Below are 25,249 nucleotides of genomic sequence, written 5' to 3' on the forward strand. Positions count from 1 at the left end.
GAGACAATTAGGAGGAGGCCAGTGCACTTAGCCGGTGTTCAGGTAGATTTTAGTTGCATTGAAATCTGCCCTTTACTCGTTCAAAAAAACCAAAGCAGGGGGACACTTTTAAAATAAGTATAGCAATGTGATTATACAAATAGACTTTTAAAATATTAAAGCCAGTTTGAATCCATGGTTTGCCACTTAGTACTATGACCTTGGGCAAGTTTCTTTAAAATTCATTTTTCCCATCTGTATAATAGCATCTATAGGGCTATTGCAGGGACTTAAAAACGTACAGGGTTACAAGGATTCAAGAAAGTTAGCTATTATTGTAATTTATAGGAGAAAAAAGAAAGTAGAAATTCAGATTGATAAATAAGTGAATCTTTAAAAAAAGTAAGAAAAAGACAAGTTTGTATTTTATAAAACATTATATGATTCAAGGGGTCTAGGAAGAGGCAAACTTGTTTTGTCAAGTCTGAATCCACCCCTATCTCATGAGTCTACCGCAACCCGTCAAACCTATGATATCTCGCACACAAAACACAAACAGGAAAAACCTTCCGTGTGCTTCAACAAAAACAGCTTTACATTCTAAAGCCACCTATATATATTTATATACATATATATTTGTTTGTTTGAAAAATCTCTTGGATACCCAATAGCTCTTTTAAAACAAAGCTCAGATGCTGTGTTTCTGTTGTTTTAAAGAGAGAGCAATCAGAGGAGCGCGGATTAGCTCCCTTTGAATCTCCCTGGGGGCTGGGAAGCCTTCAGGCAAAGCCCGGGGGGCAGGACGCTTTTTTTTTTTTTTTTTAATCGATCTCCGAACCTTCGCTCCGGCGGCGGGGGCGGGGGGGCGCGGGTGGGAGGGGTCTGGCCGCCGGGCGCGGCGCCGCTCACCCATCCCCCCCCGAGCGCGCGGCTGGGCGGCCGGCCGGCGGCCGCGGAAGATGCGGAGGGGCGGCGGCGCGGGCCCTACCCAGCCCGGGCGGCGGGGCGGGCGCCGCCCGAGGGGGTAGGGCGCGCGCGGGGGCGCGCCGGGCCGGGGAGGCGCGCTCCGGCCGCGCTCGCTCCGCGCTCCCTCAGCTGGTTCGCTCGCTCGCTCCCTCCTCCCTCGGCAGCCGCGGCGGCAGCAGGAGAAGGCGGCGGCGGCGGCTGGGGATCAGACATGGCGGCGGATCTGAACCTGGAGTGGATCTGCTCCCTGCCCCGCTCCTGGACTTACGGGATCACCCGGGGCGGCCGAGTCTTCTTCATCAAGTAAAGAGCTGGGGACGGCGCGGGGGCCCGGAGGGGGCGGGAGGCTGGCGACAGAGGGGACCGAGCCGGGTCGGTGCCTCTCCGGCCCCCTCGGCTCCTCCCGCGCCCCCACTCAAGCCCCGTCTCGGCCCCTTCTCTCACCCCTGCAGCGAGGAGGCGAAGAGCACCACCTGGCTGCACCCCGTCACCGGCGAGGCCGTGGTCACCGGGCACCGGCGGCAGAGCACAGGTAACGCCGAGCCCGCCCGGGCCCGAGCGGAGTTGGCTTTCGCCGGGAGGAGGCTGCGGAGCCCTGGCCGCCCACCTCCTGCCGGCAACCTGCCCCGAGCCGCCGTACCCGGGAGGCGGCGAGGTGGGGCGGAGGCCGGCGGGCGGGGGCGGCCGCAGGTAGAGGGGCCGGGGGACTTCCCTCGAGTCTCCGGACGCCCCTCTCCTCCGTCTTTGATCGTCACTAGCCCACGGCGCCCTCTGCCCCATCCCAACCTGCTCTTCCCCCACGCCCCTGGGTGGCCCACTCCCCTCCCCCGGGAAACCTGGGATCCTGAGTTTTTCCTCCCGCGGCCACTCCTGAGTCCTCCGAGCGCCCCCCGGGCCCCCCACCTTACCCCTCTTTCAACCTTTAGGAAATCCTTTCCCACTCCCCTCCTGCAGCCCGAAACCCTGCCTCTCGTCCGCGGGGAGAATGTGTCCACATCCTCCCCCTCCTCCCCGGGAGCTGCCTCCCTCCTCCTGTGCGGCTTCCTCCTCCGAGGTGGGACTTGTGGGTAGGTGGCTGTTGGAGGAGGAGGAGACGAGTTTGGGGGTGCTTCGATCCTCTCCGCGACAGAGCGGCTTGGGAAATCTGCACGCTTTGCCTCGTGCCCCCGGAGGAGCAGCCGGGGCCGGGGCAGGCATTTGCAGCTGCAGTTGCTGGCCAGCCAGATTCGAAGTCCCCGGCGGCGGCACCGAGGTCGCACACATTGCCAGGAGGCGGTGGGCGTGCTGGAAGGTGTCCTGCGTGTGGGCACTGGTGCCCTAATAGGAGAGGGTCGCCGGCGAAGCATACCTTCCTGGTGCCTTGGGTAGCTTGTTTGAATGCTGCATGTGAGTTGAGCTGGAGGAGAGCTGATTGGAGCTTCAGTGCTGGTCTGGCTTTCTTTTGTCATTCTTTGTGTACATTCTTGAAACTTGTTTGTCTTTGAAACGTAACATGTGTTCTCTTCTTGGCCTGCCTCTGTTTCGGGTGATTGGAAAGGCTTGAGAACAGTTTGGGTGGAAGGTGAGGCCGGCTTCAGAAGTCTGTAGAGCTTGCCCTCCGGGATACTTCTCCAACTCTGAGATTCTCTTGAAGTTGCCAGGATATTGAACAAGCCTGCCTTCTCTATTAAATTCTGGAGTTCAGCGAAGTGACTAATATCTCTAAATTTGCAAAAAGGTGGAGGAGGAAGGGGAAAGCTGGTATAGCAAGCATGATGAGGTTACATTTTTAAGGCATTTCTGACTAATGCGGCGTCATACTTCTTAACTCCCCGACGTCGTCTTTGACTTGAATGTACGTTTCAGTGTTTTGCATACGTAAGTCAACTTTGATGGCCTCTTTGCCTTATGGATAGTAACAGGTTTGTGTCACAAGAGATAATATGATATTTATTTAGCCTAATTGTCTCGTGGAATTATTCCATGATTATTTTGGCTATGTGAAATATAAATCTTTATTCTATTTACCCCCAAGGATTTGATAACATTCACACCTCAGAAAATTTTATTATATGATTTCAGGTTAATTTTATTTTTGAGAGATGATCCTGATTTTTCTCTGGTTTGGTTTACTTTGACTTTGTACACACATCATCGGTTTTTTTATTTCAGAGCGGTATTATGGTTAAATCCAAGACACTGGTGGTTTGTAAGTAATATGTAGCACAGAATGGTGCCATCGTTCACCTGCATTATTGCCAGGTTTATTACTTGAAATTTCACATCTCTTAAAGTCAAGCCTGTAGAAACACACATGTATGTATAAGTATGTGATTTCAGATTTCTTTCCCCCTAATTAAGTACTTAGGAAGTTCTTTCTCATCAGTGACACTTCCTGGATGGATTCACTTATGTAGCTGAAAGATATGGTCTTACGTAGACACAACATACCTAGGAAGAAGTGGGTGTTACCTTTTACGTATAGTCTTTTTCTTTGGCTTTGGGGGAGTTTTTGGCCTACCGTTCAAGGGTACTTACCTAGGATTACAAGGCATCCCTTTGCTTTTTCGGCTGTCAGGATGTAGTTCCTCTCCACTCTGATCAAAGTGTATAATTATGTCAGATAACCTCTAATATTGTTGATACTTTTCTGGTGGCTTTACATTTGAATTGCCATTTTCCCAAAAATGATATTATATCTGAGTTTTATTACCAGTCTAATGCTTTTGGGGGGGGTTACAAACCTACTTAATAAATGAAAATAGCTGATCATGAAAAGGAATAATTAAAATGGTTTGAAACTTACTGTGCTGTTCTATCGATGTAATACTAATGGTGAAATGTATGTTTTTTTAGATTTGCCTACTGGCTGGGAAGAAGCATATACTTTTGAAGGTGCAAGATACTATATAAAGTGAGTTTTTTTAATTATGATTTTTTTCCTTGGTAATTCAAATGTTGTGATTAACCTTTGGTTGTATGTCTAGGTATGATCATGATTTCTTAAGGTTTATTGTATTATATTGACTTTATGCTTTATGAGTGTTGGAATTTTGAGGTAAAAGATGACACTCTTAGTTTTCTTACGTTGTTTGCCTGGACCTTCATTGATTTGGGAGTTAGATCATTTATGGCCACGGTTACATTTTTGGTGCCTCTGTATATATTTTTGAGTGATAGCGCATTACAGTATTTTGTCTTTAGTATGTTACCTTTTTTTTTTCTTTTTAAGTGAATTCTGTTCATGTGTATTTTGACCAGAACTATAAGTAGCAAAAGTGATGTAAAGCTAGATTACTGTTTGATGGACAATAACAGGACTGAAAACAAAAGTAAATAAATAAGGAGTATTTCACAAACATCTGTTGGAGCATTGTTTGTAATTTGCCTCAGTTTATTTAAATATATCCAAGTTTTAAAAATACATATCGAAATATTTTACTGGTAATTGTATTTGAATAAAAGGCTTTCAGTAGCACTTACAAGGGACAAATGACCAGTCCTAAAGTTAAATTAATTCTATAGAATATTGAAATAATTTTCTGTTCAGAGTTAACTTGATAGTACTTGGAGACAAATACAATGTTTGAGGGCAATATTATATAGGAAAATTTTTTATCCCTCAAGGGGAAATAAAGGTGGTTTTATCTTCATTTTAAATTAGAAACTGTTTACTTAAGAGCTTGTTTTTGTTGTTTTAAAATTTTTTGTTTAATTTTAAGGAACTGAGGCTTGAAAGAGAATGCTTAAATACAAGATTTGGTTGAGATGTCAGTGGTTTAATAATAATAACAGGTACCTAGCTAAAGGCACCTCTGTTTCATTGGGCCCAGTAAGGTATTTTGCTGAGTGCCATTTTAAAGATGATGCCGTACTTCACTAAATTATAATTACCTATATGGTTTTAACATTTTTTAGAATGATATTTACATAAAATGTTAAGGGATATGTATAGTATTAGCTATGCTTGCTCTTTTGGATATAGAAATAGAGAAAGCAGAACTAAGATACAGGAATGGAGTATAGTTTCATGATGTGGTCCTTCTCTGGATATGTTTAATTTACATCTTTTATTTGGAGATTGTGCTGTGCATTGTTAGATGGCCTAAAAAATAAAGGCATGAGTAAAGTGCAGAGTCACCAAGTATTTTTTCTAGTGGTTATTTTTATCCTGAATTAAAGTGAGTTTGTATTGTCATGAAAAGGGATGCTTCTTTTTTTTTCTGGACAAAGTATTGATATTTCTGAAGAAAGACAGTTTTTTTGGTGGAGTTCATTTATTTTTATCCAGTATAATTTTAACTACTGTACCTTAAGCCTAGCTGATCTACAGAATAGGAGTAACATTACAATTCTCAATATTATTTAAATGTCGGTGAATGTGTACGTTCTTAGATGAATGTTTGACAGTACAAAATGTTATTATTCTGTGTGGGCCAAATATGTGTGTTTTAATTTAGAAGTAGGCTGTTAGAAAGACTGAGTTTTCTTTTGTTTTACTAGCCGTTTTGATTAGAGTTTCTTGAGTGTCATGCCTAAGTAAGTTTCTCAGGCAAATGAGGACAATATTAAGAAAGTGGTAATAATTTTACTTTAACTCAGGATACATTTTTAAACTAGTGGGTTTTAATCATGTGGTATTGATAGACAGCCAATCATTGTGTCCAAAAGTAGCAATAAAGAATTTATATTATGAAGGTAATTTGTTCTAAAATTGAGCATATTTTAGAAATATACACTCATTAAACTTCAAGTAAAATAACCATTGACAAATAAATGATTTGCTGGATGTTGGGTGCTACTACCTTTCCTTTCTGGGTTATATCAGAAGACTAATTTCTTTTAAGATTAGTTAAATCTCTAATGTGGGCTGTAATTTCCTAGAAATTTTTTACTTACTTGTGTTGTTATGAGCAATTACAGATGCCTGATCATTCTAATATAATAGGGGCACTACTTTTATCTTAAACTTCACAATTTACAGAGTGCTTTCACATATGTTACCACGTCTGAATCTCATTTTAATCGTGGATGTAGTCAGAAGAATTACTCTTTCCATTGTCACACCACACAATAAAACAACAGAAACATGCCTTTGGAATTTATGGTCTGCAAAGACAGCAAGATGAGAAACAGCAGGAACATGAACTATATTTAGAATGTTCAGAGTAGGAGAAAGGATAGGAGTCTTCAGTAGGAAAGTGATGACTGTTGGTGGATATATTTCTCATTGTTGGTTCTTTTTTAGATGAAGGAAGGAGGTTACTGCTCAAATTATAAGAAAAACAGGTGATAGATATAGTGAGCAGGGTGGATTTTATTCACAGGGGAAGAGGGAAGATGAAAGGCCAATAAAAGACACATTGACCATCTTGTTATTCCTAATCCTGCGTTCCTGGGAGGCTCCCAGAGCAAGAACTGAAAGAGACTGAAAGAACTTGAGTTGTTTCTACTTTAGTTCCCAAGTGAAGTACATTTAACGCTCAGATTATTTCTCTCCTGAACAAATGTTGGTGTTTGTTCAAAATGGCAGAAGAAGAATTTATCTTTGCATAGTATTTTGGTACCAACGACTGCATCCCTGTGGGCATTCAGGAGAAGAACACTCTTGTGGGGAAGAGTTGGAAGGCAGGCCTTGACCCTCTAACACGTTGGAGCTCTGTCTTCCTGTCTTTAAATTTGGCTGGCTGGAAAAGATAACTTCTCAATTCCAGCCCACTTTCAAATTTCTTTGAATTTTATACTATTCTGGGAATTTACAGTATTCTACAAAATAATGAACTCACAGCGCCAAGAAGAGATAATGTGGGAAATGTGGAAAGTTACTTAGCTTTCCTATCCCGGTTAACTGTTTAATCTCCCTCTTTAAGCTTTGTGCAGATAACCATAGATAAGTCTAAGCAGAGCCAGAGCTGTGTTGTGCTTGCTGTCTTTCTGTTGCTGCATTTTGTGTTTTGTGTACTTATCTTCCAGGGAGAGCTGTGTGCACGCAGTTAACAGTGCTAACTAATGTCAGCAGAGGAGCTGATCAGAGTTGAGTTGTATAGATTTGAGCTGGATAATCAGTTTACTTTATACAGTTTTTGAAATTGGTTCTTTCATAAAAGTCTACAGTTCGGAAACAGAATATATAATATAGAGAAGGTATTTTACTTTAAATCAGTTTGGCCAGAAAATATTAAAATTTGAAAATTCTGTATTATAAAGATAAATATTTAGCTTTAAATTTTTATGAGAAAAGCTTGCTTTAAGCTAACCAGCCTCTAAATTATTTTATTACTTGTGTGTGTGTGTAAATATATATACACAGAGTTTGAATTTGATTAGTGTTTCCATATTGCTTTTTAACACTTAATTCATGCTTTTTATCTTTAGGAAGAATGCTGAAAATTGCCAGTGATTTTTATAATTTATAAAGTGTAGCTTTAAATATTCAAATAACTTAGCTCGTAAAGTACAGAAAATAATCTTATATATTTGAAGGTTATAAAACTTTCTGCTTACTCCTTGAAATATTACTTAATGAACCTGTAATGACAGGTCATGGTAGCTTAAAATGGATGTGTCATTGACTATTACTTTGTGCTTCAAAGCTTTAAGATGGTTAATTTAAAGGGCTAAGTAAATCTTAAAACAGTGCTCTCCTAATAGTGAGAAACTTTGTTCTAATTATTTAGAGGTCATTGTCTTATGTGGCAGGTTTGGGGATCAAAAAATGTCTTTGCAGGGTAATAAAGTAGTATGTAAATTTTGTGAGGTTATATTTTCATATTGCTTTTTTCTTTCTTTTTTTTTTTTTTTTTTCTGTGGTACGCGGGCCTCTCACTGTTGTGGCCTCTCCCGTTGCGGAGCACAGGCTCCGGACGTGCAGGCTCAGTGGCCATGGCTCACGGGCCCAGCTGCTACGCAGCATGTGGGATCTTCCTGGACCGGGGCACGAACCCGTGTCCCCTGCATCGGCAGGCGGATTCTCAACGACTGAGCCCCAGGGAAGCCCCCATATTGCTTTTTTCTTGATTTAAAATGTTAAGTTCTGAAAATTGAACTTTTTCTTAGATATGCAAATAGAGCAGTGTTTGATTTTTGACTAATGAAGTTTCATTTCAGTATCTGCTATAGTTGGGTCTAATGTGTGCTTAGAATTTCAAACTAACCTGCGATGATGGGAATTCTAGTATGAAATAGCCATTTAAGGTTGCAAGTGAGAGGAAAATCTGTTTCTTCACAGATTATCACAATTCAAACTATGAGTGAAGACGTAACATAGTTGCCACGAGAATGTGAGAATATATTGCAATATATTTGATATTTTAAATTGTTTGGTATAGTAGTACTATAATATTATAATTAGACATAGCAACACAATGTTTCAGAACAATTCCTGGATGTTGTACATCTTTTTTGTATTCATAACAGAGTTTTTGGAATAAGTAATCCTTTTTTTAAAAAATTTTAAATTTTATTTATTTATTTTGTTGTGCTGGGTCAGCAGGCGGGCTCCTTAGTTGTGGTATGCGGACTCTTAGTTGTGGCATGTGTGTGTGATCTAGTTCCCTGACCAGGGATCGAACCCAGGCCCCCTGCATTGGGAGCCTGGAGTCTTAACCACTGGGCCACCAGGGAAGTCCCAGAATAAGTAATCCTTACATGTGTAAAGCACTTCATGCTGATTCGATAGGTACAGCATAACAATTGAACTATGACTGCAACCTTCAAGGAGTTTGTAGTATAGAGAAAAGCATGCAGTGTATTAAAAAAGGGAGATGGTGTGGGCCCCATGAACTTGGTTAGTGTGAGGCACTTCAACACAGCATCCAGTGAATTTAATCCTCACAGTAGCCCCTAGTTTTCTTTTTCTCCCCGCCACCACCCCTGTTTCAGGATGAAACTGAAGCTTAACGAGGTTAAGGGCCTGTTGTAGGTCATATAGTTTCACTATGAGTCACTAGCATTCAAATTAAGGTCTCTGGGCTGAAACCCTTCTAGACCTAAAAATACAGGGCGGTATAAACAGATCCTATAGTATGTGTCTCTCCATAAGTAGGTTGCTTGGGGACAGAAATATCATTTCAGAGAAATAAGTACAATGGTTAGGTTAGTAGGCCAACCTACAAATAGAAGCTTGTTTCACCCCCTAAAAACCTGTTGACTAGTATTATTTTAGTAGAACCTTGGAATTTGGTCCTTCCTTTACATCCACTGAAGAGTGCTAGACACTGTTCTAGGTGTTTGGTGATACAACTGAGACCCGGCCTTCCTGGATCCTACAATCTAGTAGGAAAAAGAGACGTTAAAACAAAACATGGAACAAACATGTAATTTTAAAATGGCGTCTTCATAAAAGAAAAGCAGAGTGTTTTGTGGCAGATTAGGAAAGTTTACCATAAAGAACAGTGTTTCAGTGATAAAATGTGTTTAAGTTTCAAGGGTGGGGTGACAGGATTTCCAACCTCAGTGAATTTTATCTGGAATCTCATTGTCCTTTTTAGCCCCAGGACCAGGCCCCGCTCAGTGCTTTCTTGTAGTGCCTGCCTATAGCTTAATGCCAGCATCCAATGAGCCTCTGAGTAAATGGTGTCTGTACTGATGATGCTGGCCTCCACCCTCCCGAGGAGTTAATCAGGGTAGAACAGAGGAGTCCCCACAACTCAAGTGATTGCATTTGGAGAGCCCTTTCTGGATTTCTCAAATGATTTTCCCCTAATGTTGATAGACCTCTTTCTTTGTTTTCTTCTTATTCTCAAAGCTGGTGTAGTTTAGGAAGGGGGAAGAAATGGGGAGTAGAAAAAGAATTGGTTGGAAGAGTCAAAGAGTTGGAGGCCTTGAAGACCGGTAGGATGTAAACATCCCCGTCTAGGCACCTCTGTCTGTTCTACAAAGACAAGAGGTTTCTCAGCACTTGTGGGCCAATACTCTCTCCTGGGACCTTTTCATTTTTCTGTAACAGATAATGTAGAAGTTGGGGTTAATGGTGAAAATTTACTTGTATAGATGTGTATGCGTAAATTGGAGTTAATATAAAAAATGATGCTGGGGCTTCCCTGGTGGCGCAGTGGTTGAGAGTCCGCCTGCTGATGCAGGGGATGCGGGTTCGTGCCCCTTTCCGGGAAGATCCCACATGCCGCGGAGCGGCTGGGCCCGTGAGCCATGGCCGCTGAGCCTGCGCGTCTGGAGCCTGTGCTCCGCAACCGGAGAGGCCACAACAGTGAGAGACCCGTGTACCGCAAAAAAAAAAAAAAAAAAAAATTGATGCTGGTTGTCCATCAGACGGTGTTTTAAGAAGTCAGAGGAGGAAGGAGCTTACTTAGGCCGGGCTGACGTGGAAAGGCTTGAAGGAAGAGGCAGGAGTTGAGCTAAGCCTTAAGGGCATGGATGGAATTCAGATGGGTTGAGATAGATGACTGATAACATAAATTCATGGGGGTGGGGACATGTATAATATGCTGGTGATTAGAAAATGCTAGGATAATGGGAAGTCAGACGAGGAATGCTGTTAGGAGTACTGTTTGTTGTTGTGTCTGGTCTTTGAATAAAAGGCTGAGATTTTTATTTCTAGGCAAGCCCACTGCAGGTGTTTTTTGGTATAGCATTAATAGCTTAAAGTGAAGGTTTTAAGGGAGATTTTAATATAGGCAGCTTGGGTTAGAAAGGGGCAAACCTGGAATCGAGGAGTCCCATCCTGGGTCTGTCGCTGTAACCTGGGAGTTAGTTGCTGGAACCAACTTGGTAGCAGTGGGAATGGAAAGGAAGGAGGCCATTGATCAAAGATACTGAAGAGGAGTTGACAGGCCTTGGGAGTCTTGCTGAGCTGGGAGGTTGTCAGAGAAAGAGAGGTCAAAAGTTACACAGAAGCCTTTGTGTCTGAGTGGCTACAAGAATGATTGGTACCCTTGACCAGAATAAGGGAATAGGTGGTTGGGGGGAGCGCTAGGTGGAGGTGTTAATGATGGTTTGGTTTTTGAGCTGCTTATCTTGAGAGGGCATAGCATTTTAGGTGGCTAAAATCTGGCCTTTCCAAAGGACTCCCGACATTATCTTCTATTCCTCCCTCATGAATAAGAAATACAAACCACCCCCCTCCCCCCTGCCCCCACAAAATGCTATCTCAGCTACCTAATTATCTCCAAACAGTATGTAGATCCAAGCCAGGAATGTCATATTCATCCATCCAATTATTCATTCAACAAACACTTACTGAGTACTGTGTGCCAAGTGCTTTAGGTTTTATGAACGAAACAGACATGGACCTTGCTCTTAAGGAGCTTATAGTTAAATTAAGGAGAGAGACGCAGTATCATAATCACAAACATATAGTCGTAGACTGATAAATGCTATGAAGTATACATCATGCTTTGAGCAGATGTATTGTGAGGACTCGGCCCAGTGTGGAAGAGGCCTTTCTCACAAACATAAGGAATAACCCTTCCTCTGAAAGCTCAGCTGTGAAACCCCACAGAGTAATGAGAACAGAGCAGTGCAAAGTCACCTGAAAGATGAATTGATAGCATCTTGGGCTTGAGATTGGACCATAACCTGAGTGAAAGCGTTGCTATAGCTAAAGAAAGACTTGGGGTGGGGTTGGTGTGATGTGGAAATTTAGAAAAAGGAGAAAAGCTGCAGCAGAAGTTACTCTCTACTATCTAGTAGAGAGCAAGGTTAAGCCAATTGATTTTGACTGTTACTCCAGTCCCAGTGGCAAGGTCTTCCAATTACTCAATCTTTCACTGATGCATTTTTTCCCTTCACTTCTCTTCAATACATTTTGAACTCATAATTATGTGCCTTAGCAATTAGGTACAATCATTAAACAAAATAGACCAAACAACTTTACCCTTCTGGGGACTGGGATGGTGGAGGAGAGAATATCAGACAAAGAAAATATAACTTTTATGGTATGTAAGAATATATAAATGCTGTAGGAAAAAAATTAGAGCAAGGTGTGTAGGATCAGGAGAGGAGTGAAGAGGGATGGGTGTGGGAGAAAAAGACAGTGGAATCAGAGAAGGAAGAGCCCAGCTGTGTGGCAGCCTCCTTGGTTGATGTAATTGGCTGTTACATGAGGAGATGTGGGAGCCGTCGCAGGTCTGAGCAGAGGAGGAGATGCGTGGTCTGGCTTCGCCCTTTGAAAGGGTCAGTCTGACTGTTGTGTGAAGGTGAGACTTTGGGGGCCTAGTGGAGCCCCTCCAGTGTAAGTTCTCTCCCTCATCAGATTCTCTCCTTATATTTCCTTTTAACACTTAACAGGATCATGATTAAATATTTAATTGTGTAACCCCATATTTCTTTTAAGCTGCCAGCGATTATCAGTGCCATTGATTTAATAATAGTAACAGCTTTTCAGAGGGGAGAGACATAACCATATTAAGTAAACCCCTTGATCCTTAATTCAGAAACAGTATATTGAAAAAGCATGTTTTAAAATGAGGTCAATGCTTGCTTAATACCTGTTTGCCTACACTCCTTATGGTAGGTAAGCTTCATGAAAAGCAGCTCGTTCATTGCTGTGTTTTTAGTCCCTCAGCTTAAACTTTTCTCATAGTAGTTCCTCAGTAAATATTTGTTGATTGATGAATTTTGATGATGACACTCAACTTCATTCCATGCTATTCAGAAACCTTGTAATGTGGCTCTTTGTGAAATTTAAATATTCTCTTTATGTGACATCTGTCTGTCCCAATATGAATTAGGAAGTCAGCTGTTTCTTGAGTTTGGCTTATGCGATTCTCCTCCAGGAGACAGATAGGATCTGCTCAGAGGCCTGATAGTGGGACCAGATCCAGGATCAAGCCAAGATAATGCAGGGACCTGTGAGGGCTGTTGGGAGACAGCTGAATCCCAGACCTTGCCACTGACCATGCCATTTCCATTTAGAAATGTTCACAGTTCAGGCTGCTGTAGTTTGGAGAACGGGGGAGATATACTGTCAGATGGTATGAGTAAAGTATGAGTAAAGCAAGTGTAGACCACTGAACTCAGTGGGTCCTAGAGAGGCCTGAGAGAAATAGAAATTAGTCCTCACGAGGTACAGGTGACAGACATTTCAGAGCCACGCAGAGAATTCCTTGGTTACTTAGAAGTAGCCTCCTAGCTATTTGGGAATTATTCTCTGAAGTGGCCAGTAATTTCAGAAACACCCAAGAGAATCCCTCTGGACTGTTAACTCCTTGAAGGCAGAGACTGTGTCATATCATCTTTATGTTTCCAGCACTTGACACATAATAGGCAATGAGATGTTTGAAATGAAGACCTATTACAGATTGTAAGAAAAACAAGTCATTGCCCAAATCTGAACATCCCAGGTCACTTTTCTGCATCTCACTTGTCATCTAGTCAGGATTCATATTGTTGTAAATGTCAGTGACCCAAAGCCAACTATTACAAGCAAAAGCAAACTCTTTTCCCACATTAGTTCCAGGAGTGACACAAGTGAATCCTTCAAGACCCTTCCTCACTCACCTTTTTTCACTTTAGAAAGCTTTTCTCCACTTAACCATAAAAATGTTTGCCCATGGCCCCGAATTACACCCTTTTAGCTTTTTAACCCAAAAGATAAGGTTTCTTCTCTATTCCTCAATAAAAAAAAATCTTAGACAAGGACTTTGACCACCTTGTATTACATGCCCATTGCTGGAGTGAAGACTGGCCCTCTGGTCTTCACTAATTTTCTGTCCTTGGCTGAAGCCAAGATTATTATCAACCAGCCTTCCAAGAAACTGTGTGATGAGAGAGGATGGCCTGGTCACGTAGGAAGTCAGGGTGTGAAAGGCTGCATGATCAGAGATCTCCTGCTTCTCCCTTGTATACAGTGCACAGTGCTAAAGGCCAGGAAGGCCATGAACCTGAGCATCTGCAGACTTCCTAAGAAGTGATATTATCAATGATTTTCAAGGATGCTTTCTGCCTTCCATTGAAGAAGAAGTAGTTGAAGATACATGCAGGGTGGTTCAGGCCTGGACCCTGGAGAATGAAGAGGAAGAGTTAAATTCTGAGGAAGAAACAATAGAAACCAGTCCTATACTGGCTACCTTGAGCAAGGGGGATTGAGGAAACCAACTTCGATTTGGTACAAGTGACAGTACAGCCTCACTGTGATCAAAACCTCCACCCTGCTACAGTGGGCCAGGGATTCCCTCTGGTTCTTCTGAAATCACTGGCCACTTCAGAAAATAATTCCCACACAGTGTCAGTGCTTGAGTAATGCTACCCAAACTTGCTTGCTACATGCCTCCCGGGGATGTTCTACATGCTTTCCACCACCACCGCCCAACCCCCCCCACCGCCGCCCCTGTCCCTTCCAAGTGACTAAGATTCTTTACACATATTATTTCTTTGGAATAGACATGGTCTTCAAAAGAGAGAATTTGCCTCTGAGATGAAAAATAGTTTTAGACTTCATATTGAGTGAATTCCATCAGCTTTTGCTGAACTTGGTTGAAGGTGCATATAATACCCATTTTATTAAATATTTACAATGAAGCTGTTTAACCTAAAATTTAAAACTTAGTAAAATAGGACAGAATAGCAGAGTCTTCAGAAGAAACAAGGAATTACTCCTTGCTCATTTTTCATAGTATACAAAGCAATGGTGGAGAGAAAGTAACTTGTTAATCTTAGTGTCATTTTTTTTTCTCTGTTTGAAAATTCATCTGTTCCAGTTTTATTTTAAAAAATTTAATCTATCACAGAATATAGATGCATCTAATAATGATGGCATTTAAAAAAATTTAGTAAAGAAATGTCAGAGAATGATTCCAAATCTGTGTTTAGTGTGTGTCCTTTTTTCAACCTGTTTTATAATGTTAAGTGTTTCTTTCTGATTATAGAAGTAAAACATTTGGAAAAAACTGAAGAGTATAAAGAAGGAGAAAATAAAATCACCTGGTCTCATTATGCAGAGAGAATTTCTATTAATATTTCTGTATATATGCAAAAATATTTTTAAAGATTTGGATCTTATTGCTAGTACTGTGTCGAATGCTGTTTTCATTAAAGTTATATCGTGTGTCCTTATGTCATTATATATTCAATGGAAGATTTTTTAATAACTGATGTTTTATCTTATGAATATATAATAGTTTAATCATCCCTCTATTTTTAGATGGCTATGTTGTTTCCAACTTTTCGCTGTGAGAAAAATCCTTATATAACATATGCATGTCTGTTTCCTAGACTTGGAATTATTGGGATAGGGTATGAGCTTTTTAAAAGGTTCATTACTTAACATTTTGCCAAATTGCCCTCTAAGAGATTTGTACAAAGTTACGTTCTCCCCTTAGTATATGAAGTGTATAAAAGTGCCCCTGTTTCTCCATACCTACAATAGATACTCCGGACAGATGAAATTTGAAGGTAACTGATGGAGAATCTGTGTGGGTTGTCATTAGTGATTCGGAGAGTTTGGAATAGGGATTAGTCTTTATCTGTTGCTACATAACCAACTATCCCAAAACTTAGTGGCTTAAAACAACAATGATTTATAATTTCTCACCTTTCTTTGGGTTGACTGGGCTCAGCTAGGCTGTTCTATTTCCTGTGATATAACTGAGGGCCCTCCTGCAGATACATTCAGCTGCAACTTGGCTGGAATATTCCGTGTCTTCTCTCCTTGTGGCCTCTCATCACTTAGTAGTCTATCTAGAGTTTCTTGTTAACAACGCAGCTGGCTTCTAAGAGGGAACGTTCCAAAAAGACAAGCCCCTGGGTGCAAGCGTTTATCAAACCTCTGCTTGCATTATGCTTGCTCATGTCCTGTTGGTCAAAGCAAGTCACATGACCAAGGCCAAAATCAAAAGTGGGAGAGAATTACACAAGCCTGTGAATACCAGGAGATGTGGTTCATTGCAGACCGTTGATGTAATGGATTACCAGAAATAGTAAATAAGTTTCAACTAGCATTGCAAGTCTGATTGATGAGCAATAGCTCTTTGGAGCACTGTGTTTAGAAAAATTTGGAGATCAACTTCTGGATCAGTAGGAAAGCGTATTGTGACAAGTCAGTGACGTTTGCAAGGGCTTAGGTGAGGAGGTTGGTATAATGGTGTATTTACCATCCTTAATTTAATATCTGAATTTATATCATAAAGCCACAAACGTAAACATGAAAGGCAATTCAAGAGCTTACATGTAAGCCCAAATACTTTAAAAACATTGGAGTACTTGAGTAAAGTGAGCCTTAAGCTTTTATTCATCCTGGTTTCGTACTGACAGTTAATACAACTGGTAGTATAAGATATCAATAATTGGGCTTCCCTGGTGGTACAGTGGTTGAGGGTACGCCTGCCGATGCAGGGGACACGGATTCGTGCCCCGGTCCGGGAAGATCCCACATGCCGCGGAGCGGCTAGGCCCGTGAGCCATGGCTGCTGAGCCTGCGCGTTCGGAGCCTGTGCTCTGCAACGAGAGAGGCCACAATAGTGAGAGGCCCGCATACTGCAAAAAAAAAAAAAAAAAAAGATATCAATAATTGGCATCTTGTGCTAGATTAGTTTGCAAGATACCCGTATTTCACACCAGGACTGCTCTTTCCCATTGCTGAGTGAAAAAGCTGTAGCAGGGTTCACAGATGAGGAGCAAGTACCTATACTAGTGCCCAAGGTCAGAGTATGGGTGGGTGGATGGCTAGATGAATGGAGACATAATCTCACATATATACGTATTTGCATGTGTGAGTGTGTGATTTTAAGAGCTTGACTGAGTTGTGAACTTGACCCTTGGATTTACTCATGTGATTTAACCAGTATTATCAGTGGCAGTATTTAAGAGTAGGCACTATGGCCTATGCCAATGGTCCCCAGCCTCTTTGGCACTAGGGACCGCTTTCATGGAAGACAGTCTTTCCACGGATGGGGTGGGGGTGTGGTTCAGGCGGTAACGCGAGCGATGGGGAGCGATGGGGAGCGGCAGATGAAGCTTCACTCGCTGTCCCGGCGCTCACCTCCTGCTGTGCGGCCAGGTTCCTAACAGGCATTCTGAGGGAGACTTATAGGAAAATGTTATTATTCTTTCCTCCTGATACAGTAGTGCGGAGTCTCTTTTATGCTTTTCCCTCTCACCCCATACTCTGCTCCCCCAGAGGAGGTTCTGTGCATGTCAGCAGTTTGGTGTGTGTCCTCCTCCCCCTTCTTTGCATACCTATACATGCATACATTCATTTATTTTTACCAAAATGAGCTTGTCCTATATGTACAATTCTTTGACTTTTCCTTTTTATTTAATACCTTAGATCTTTTCGTATTAGTACTTAGAAGTCAACACCGTTCTTTCAGTAGCTACAAAATATTCATTAATTATTTAGCTGGACATTATTTAGTTGGACATTTAGTCTTTTTCCATTTTTTTTCTCAGTTTCTAAAAATGTTGTCATGAACGTACTTATACATAAACTGTGGCCGTATGCAAATGTTTTTATAAAATAGATGTGGAAATTGCTGAGTTAGGCTGTATACGTATTTTAGCTTTTGATAAACGTAGTAAAATCCTGCTAAACACCATAAATAGGGTCTGAAAATATTGAAGTGATTAAAATGCATAATTATAAGATTAATGAAAAGCAGTATTTTTCATTAAGTTCATGGAGTCACACACAAAAAATAGGAAAGTGGTAGAAAGTGACACATTGTGCAAAACTACATAATGAATCAGAAAGCCCCAAATGAAAACAGGGCATTCACCCCCTAAATTCCTTTTGGAATTAGAGTTGGTCCAACTATTGGAGCCCTTCGACAGTCACGTTCAGATTAATTTGTGGTTTTGCTATTTGTGGTTTACAGTTAGGCCAACTTCCAAAAAATCTTTACCATCTTATCCTCGCATGATGCAGTGTGTAGGATTATTGTCTCCTGTATCCTTGCCAGCACTTGGTGTTACCAGCCTTAAGTTTTGAGTAATCCAATGGACAAAAATGGTATCTTGTTTGAATTTGCGCGTTGTTGGTTTTGGCCATGCTTGTCATCTTTCCCTCTGTTTGTTGCCTATTTGAGTCTCTTCTACAAATTGCCTCTTCCATATATTTTCTCTATTTTTCTATTGCTATTTTTCTTAATGATTTATGTCATTATGTACTTTTTTGTATTTTTGATATCTGAGCCAGTTAGCTTATTAGAGCTCTCCAAGGTATTTTTGCTGTGCACCCTGATAAGTAGAACATTTTTGGTTATATACTCTCATTATATGTCTATTTATTTATAGATTATATACGTGTATTGTTGTCAGTCTGTGTCATACTTTTTTTTTTTTTTTTTTTTGTGGTACGTGGGCCTCTCACTGTTGTGGCCTCTCCCGTTGTGGAGCACAGGCTCTAGACGTGCAGGCTCAGTGGCCATGACTCACGGGCCCAGCCGCTCCGCAGCATGTGGGATTTTCCCGGACCAGGGCACGAACCCGTGTCACCTACATCGGCAGGCGGACTCTCAACCACTGTGCCACCAGGGAAGCCCCTGTGTCTTACATCTTAGTAAAGCTTATTTTTTCCCTGTTTTATTGTGTTTTAAAAATAAGTGTAAATAGGGGTGCTACAGCAAAGGAAACTATAAACAAGACCAAAAGACAACCCTCAGAATGGGAGGAAATATTTGCAAATGAAGCAACTGACAAAGGATTAATCTCCAAAATTTATAAGCAGCTCATGCAGCTCAATAACAAAAAAACAAACAACCCAATCCAAAAATGGGGAGAAGACGTAAATAGACATTTCTCCAAAGAAGATATACAGACTGCCAACAAACACATGAAAGAATGCTCAACATCATTAATCATTAGAGAAATGCAAATCAAAACTACAATGAGATATCATCTCACACCAGTCAGAATGGCCACCATCAAAAAATCTAGAAACAATAAATGCTGGAGAGGATGTAGAGAAAAGGGAACACTCTTGCACTGCTGGTGGGAATGTGAATTGGTATAGCCACTATGGAGGACAGTATGGAGGTTCCTTAAAAAACTACAAATAGAACTACCATATGACCCAGCAATCCCACTACTGGGCATATACCCTGAGAAAACCATAATTCAAAAGAGTCGTACCAAAATATTCATTGCAGCTCTATTTACAATAGCCAGGACATGGAAGCAACCCAAATGTCCATCAACAGATGAATGGATAAAGAAGATGTGGTACATATATACAATGGAATATTACTCAGCCATAAAAAGAAACGAAACTGAGTTATTTGTAGTGAGGTGGATGGACCTAGAGTCTGTCATACAGAGTGAAGTAAGTCAGAAAGAGAAAGACAAATACCGTATGCTGACACATATATATGGAATTTAAGAAAAAAAAAATGTCACGAAGAACCTAGGGGTAAGACAGGAATAAAGACACAGACCTGCTAGAGAATGGACTTGAGGATATGGGGAGGGGGAAGGTAAGCTGTGACAAAGTGAGAGAGTGGCATGGACATATATACACTACAAAACGTAAAATAGATAGCTAGTGGGAAGCAGACGCATAGCACAGGGAGATCAGCTCGGTGCTTTGTGACCACCTAGAGGGGTGGGATAGGGAGGGTGGGAGGGAGGGAGACACAAGAGGGAAGAGATATGGGAACATATGTATATGTATAACTGATTCACTTTGTTATAAAGCAGAAACTAACACACCATTGGAAAGCAATTATACTCCAATAAAGATGTAAAAAAAAGGTGTTAATATTATTTAGTCTTTGTTTAAACTTGGAATTCTGTAAAAAAATTCTACATATTTCATGATTCATTTTATTCTACTTCTGTAATTTGAGATTTAAAATTTTTCTTTATTATAAATGGTGACTGAATGATTTTGCAGAAATTATTCTTTTAAACTTCTTCCTAGATGTAAAAGAAAAAAAAAAAACCAAAACCAACTTATTTCACTGTGAATCTTCAGTCTTTTGGTATGATTTCCTTTATTTGTAAATAACCTCTCATTAAATATTATTCCAAAAAAAAAAAAAACAAATAGGGGTGCTAACCTGTCCACAGCCCAGTATAGAGTCTAGTGTGCATTCACCTAGGAAGTCAGGAGTTGTGAGCAAAATATGATTTAGGCCCTTTACAGGCCAGTTAGGTTGGCCAAGAAGAGCATGCTCTCTGTTCTGTGACCACAGTGTGCATATCTGTAAGCCCCTGGCCACTGAGTACTCTGGTGAAGTGGAAAGTAGCCAAGGGTCAGACCTTGGCTCCGTTACCTTTATTAACCATACAACTTGGAGAAAATTGCTTACTCTCACTAAGAACCAGTTTCTTCATGTGTAAAATGGAGAGGGTAGTCCTTGTCTTGCCTACTTTATAGGCTTATGATGTGAGTTAATCTATGTGAATAAACTTTGAAAAACTGTAAAACATGGGGTACATATGAAATACCTGGGTACTTATTTTGCAAGGTCATAACATTGGGTATGTAAGACAACATACTTCAAGATCATTTATGCTGGAAAACAGTTGAAAATGGCTGGCCTGCTAATTGTGGTTCAGAAATATTTTAAGTCTTCATCGTGTGCAGATTTTAAACATCTTGAAGGTAGAAACTATTACACATGATGGTCAATAAGTTTTGTTGTTGATGGTGTATGTACATTTAATAATATACATATTTGGTTTTTAAAATGTTTTCTATTTAAGAAAGCCCTGTGATTTAGGAATTAAAAATCATCTTATTTGTGAAATACCCAGTGACACTAAGGAAGACTTTCTTGAAAGAGTAAAGTAGCTATTGTCCAGGGCTGCAGAGAAAAGGCAGGGCCTGGCATGAATATATTCTCCAAGATAGTGAAGAACTCAAGGCATTGTAATGGTAGGGTCTCTCATGTAAGCAGTGGAACTGAATTATGAGGAAGGCGGTGTATGATACAGCGTACCCAGGAGTGATGATGAAAAGGCAGTTTTGAACGTGGATAATGCTGTTTTTAAGAAATGTGTTTTATAATTTTTTAAAAAAATAAATGAATTTAACTGTAAAATAAGTAATTATTTTCTGTAGAAGATAGTGGATGGAGGGAGGAGAAATAAAAGAACTGAACCCCTTATCATTAATAAAAAAGAATAAGAAAATTGGGATTGCATATTTTACAATATTTTACAAGTATTGACACTCAGGCTCTGCAACGGTGCTGGAAAACAGGCGCTCTCAGGCCCGTGCTGCTGGCTGGCCAGGCCGGCCCATGACCAGTAGTGGCCTGAGTAGGCTGGGACTGAGCTGTGGGCAGTGGGCCAGGCGAGGTCACATTCCTTCTGAATACTCTCCCCTCCTTCCCTCTCCTTTGATTCTCAGAACAACCCCATGGGGTAGAAAGCAGGACAGGCCTAGTCCAGTTCAACTCAACTAAACCTTTTATGCTCACCCAGATGAGTGGGAAGGGGCGGTGGCATGCTTACTTATTATATCTACTTTCAAAAACTTACTTAAAACTCTTGGAGGGGTAGAAGACAGTGTGCAAAAAACAAACGAAATCCTTTGTATATTTGGAAGAATAGATGTATTTCTCAGAAATAGTTCACACTGAGGAATTTCTGTATTTCAGAAAAGAATGATAAAAGGACTTTTTTTTTTTTCTTACACAGAGGAATTCCATGTCCATTTTGAACATTTACCTAATAATATAGATTTCTACTATGTCAAGTCAGGCCCCCACCCCCAGCCCCTTTATTCTTTTTTTTTTTTTTTTAAAGAAGATGTTGGGGGTAGGAGTTTATTAATTTATTTTTGCTGTGTTGCGTCTTCGTTTCTGTGCAAGGACTTTCTCTAGTTGTGGCAAGCGGGGGTCACTCTTCATCGTGGTGCACGGGCCTCTCACTATGGTGGCGTCTCTTGTTGCGGAGCACAGGCCCCAGACGCACAGGCTCAGTAGTTGTGGCTCACGGGCCCAGTAGTTGTGGCTCACGGGCCCAGTTGCTCCACGCCATGTGGGATCCTCCCAGACCAGGGCTCGAACCCGTGTCCCCTGCATTAGCAGGCAGATTCTCAACTAGTGCACCACCAGGGAAGCCCCCCCCCCCTTTATTCTTATGTGAATGATTTTCAGTCCAGCTGCTGTTCCTTTCTCAGTGGAGCTGCAAAAGAAACTCTGAATTGGAAACAGGCATTTTTATTGGTAAGAGAAATAAAATCTTTTGATGGGGTTCTACATCCTTTCTGTATCTACCCAGCCTGCTATTAAAGCCTTCTTGCAGAAGACCCTGAGATTAAAATATTTCACAATTTTTGGCTTCAAATCCTCAAAAACATTACAGGAGAAATGTAATAGATTATTCAAGTTGAATAGATATGATTAATCTTGCTGTGTCAGTTACTGCTGTATAAAAAACCGTCCTCACACTCCAAGGCTTAAAATAATCACTGTATATTACTGAGCACAGGTCCCTGGGTTGGCTGGGCAATTCCTCTAGTTTCTGTTGCATTTATTCTTGTCTGAGATCAGCTGTGGGTCAAGCAGGAGGCTCTGCTGATCTTGGCTGGTCTAAGATGGTCTTTTCTGAGATTGTGGGAATGACTGGGCTCTCTTCTATGGTCTCATTCCCCGTAGGCTTGCCCAGGCTTGCTCTCGTGGTGAAGGCAGGTGTCCAAGCAAGTGAGCCTTAGTGCTCCAGGTCTCTTGAGGCCTGGGCTCAGAATTGGGGCAGCGTCATGCACTGCTTTCCATTGGCCAAAGAAAGTCTCAAGGCCAGCTTGAATTCAAGGAGTGGAGAGATAGACTCTGTCTTTTGAGGGAAGTTGGAAAATCACATTGCAAATGTTGTCAGAATGGCCATCATTAAAAAGTCTACAAATAACAGATGCTGGAGAGGGTGTTGAGAAAAGGGAACCCTCCCACACTGTTGGTGGGAGTGTAAGTTGGTGCAGCCACTGTGGAAAACAGTGTGGAGGTTCCTCAGAAAACTAAAAGTAGAACTACCATATGATCCAGCAATCCCACTCCTGGTCATATATCCAGACAAAACTATAATTCAAAAATACATGCACCCTATGTTCGTAGCAGCACTGTTCACAATAGCCAAGACATGGAAACAACCTAAATGTCCATCGACAGACAAATAGATAAAGAAGATGTGGTATATATATATACAATAGACTGCTACTCAGCCATAAAGAAAGAATGAAGTAATGCCATTTGCAGCAACATGGATGCAACTAGAGATTATCATTCTAAGTAAATCAGAAAGAGAAAGATAAATGCCATATGATATCACTTATATGTGGAACCTAAAATATGACACAAGTGAACCTATCTATGAAATAGAAACAGAACCATGGACATAGGGAATAGACTGGTGGTTGCCCAGAGGTGGAGGGGTTGCGGGGGGAGAGGGATGGAGTGGGAGTTTGGGATTAGCAGATGCAAACTGGTATATATAGAATGGATAAACAACAAGGTCCTACTGTATAGCACAGGAAACTATATTCAGTATCCTGTGATAGGGCTTCCCTGGTGGCGCAGTGGTTGAGAGTCCGCCTGCCGATGCAGGGGACACAGGTTCGTGCCCCGGTCCGGGAAGATCCCACATGCTGCGGAGAGGCTAGGCCCGTGAGCCATGGCTGCTGAGCTGCGCGTCCGGAGCCTCTGTTCCGCAACGGGAGAGGCCACAACAGTGAGAGGCCCGCGTACCACAAAAAAAGATATATATATCCTGTGATAAACTATAATGGAAAAGAATATGAAAAAGAATGTATATATGTATAACTGAGTCACTTTGCTGTACAGCAGTAATGAACACAACATTGTAAATCAACTATACTTTAATAAAAAAATTAACAAACAGACAAGAAAAACAAAGGTTGTGGATATAGGGAGAGGTGGAGAGTTGGAACCTTTTTGTAATCTGTATAGAACATGTGCCCCTAAAGTTACTGAACCCATTTGAAGTTCATGGTTCCTCTGTCTCAAATAGGGGATCACACTTGATCCTGGTCACACTGCTGATCATGTACTTCAGCTATGTAGAAAATTAAGTGCACCTGTGTGTATAAGTCTCTTCTTTATTAAATCAGTTAGTTCCTAACTCCTGTAGAGCAGGGTTATTTTTTTTTCCCCCTTTCATGATGTGTTTAGTTGGTTTGATAGTCTCCCTGGGCTTTGTCATTTTAAGGTTCAGAATGGGTCCTAGTGCCTCAGTTGTGGGGTGTGGGGAAGATATTGTAGGTTTCAGTGTATTTAAGAAAGCTCTCAAGTATATAACCTCCCCTGTCCTACCATACCCAGAATCCATCGACCAGGCACTTGCTGTCATATTACCTCCCATGTTTTATTTTCCTCCTGGTACTTAGCACTGGCTCAAATTCTTGTTCATATACTTTTTGGTTATTTGTCTCCCCTCACTGAGATATAAGCTTCCCAAGAGCAGGGACTTCCTCTGACCTGTTCACTACTGAATTCCCAGAGCTTAGAAGAGTGCCTTCCTCTCCTTAGGAGATGCTCAATAGAGATTTGTTGAATATTTATAATAAAAATTTTGTGATTAAGCAAGTCCGCAGCTCATTAAAACACAGCGTGTTATGTGCTATGTCTCTGGTACATTTTAGACACTCATTAAGTGTTTATGGAACCTTTAGGGAGGGTCGTGGGCAGTGGGAGCTCAGAGAAAATGAATAGTTGGAGCCACCAAGGGTTTTTCCAGATGAATGCGATGAAAGACAGATGAGCAGGAGAGTTTAGAGTATGATAGATTTGTTGAAATGTTAGACTGTTGGATTTCAGGCTGGGAAGAAAGGAAGTGGAGCAAGAAGGAATCTGATGAACAGAGATTCTCCCAAGACCAGAGACCCCACAGAGGGAGAGTAGTTAGACATGCATGCTGGAGGTCGGGGGTCGTGTTGATGCACTATGATCGCTGATGTGCTGGTAATTTCAGATTATGTGCCAGGTTATGGGCACGATGGGGTCCTGGGATTAAGGAAATGAATGGCTCAAGTGGTTGAAGGACCTTGAGGAGGGGGAAATTGACAGCTGTTGTTTGAGAGGGTGCAGCAGGACAGCTGGTGTCCTTAGGTGAAAGTCCTTAACAGCCAAGATATTGGGAGTAATGCTTTGAGGAGAGGTTTGCTAACAACGGAGCACCGCTTCCACAGGAAGTTTCTTTACAAGACAGAGGCGGAGTGGCGGCTAAATCAGGGACAGACTGAGCAAAGCCTGGACAGACCCAGCAAATGGGTCAAGGGATGGATTGGGAAAGGGACTGGAGATGGTATGAACTTGGGCATTGAGAGGCTTGATGGATTTAGTTTCAGTAGAATCTTAGAGAAAAGTGACCCTGGGACTAACCAGACAAGAGGCCGTGACTCATTTGGCCGAGGGTAGTGGTCAGCCTGGAAGTTCTGAGCTCTGCCTGTGTGGAGGGATTTTAGGTGGAACTC

General features: G+C 41.6%; 1 protein-coding gene across 12 annotated transcripts in view; it reads left to right on the forward strand.

Annotated features, from left to right (window-relative positions):
• The first annotated feature begins 1,060 nt into the window (after positions 1–1,060).
• The window catches only part of PLEKHA5 (pleckstrin homology domain containing A5), a 244,389-nt gene continuing 220,200 nt past the window's right edge, over positions 1,061–25,249 (forward strand). For 4 of the 12 annotated variants that reach the window (XM_089920366.1, XM_089920367.1, XM_089920368.1 and 1 more), the window contains exons 1-4: positions 1,065–1,248; positions 1,398–1,477; positions 1,900–2,331; positions 3,781–3,838. In XM_089920366.1, coding sequence (XP_089776492.1) covers positions 1,157–1,248; positions 1,398–1,477; positions 1,900–2,331; positions 3,781–3,838 — 662 coding nt within the window. In that variant the 5' untranslated portion in view covers positions 1,065–1,156. Of the gene's footprint in view, positions 1,249–1,397; positions 1,478–1,899; positions 2,332–3,780; positions 3,839–25,249 lie in introns of all 12 variants that reach the window. The other 8 variants (XM_089920362.1, XM_089920363.1, XM_089920364.1 and 5 more) reach the window with 5 other exon arrangements.

Source organism: Delphinapterus leucas, chromosome 11 (genome assembly GCF_059928025.1).
Source record: "Delphinapterus leucas isolate spDelLeu-1000000601 "Yukka" chromosome 11, BTC_Dleu_Yukka2, whole genome shotgun sequence".
Lineage (NCBI taxonomy): Eukaryota > Metazoa > Chordata > Mammalia > Artiodactyla > Monodontidae > Delphinapterus > Delphinapterus leucas.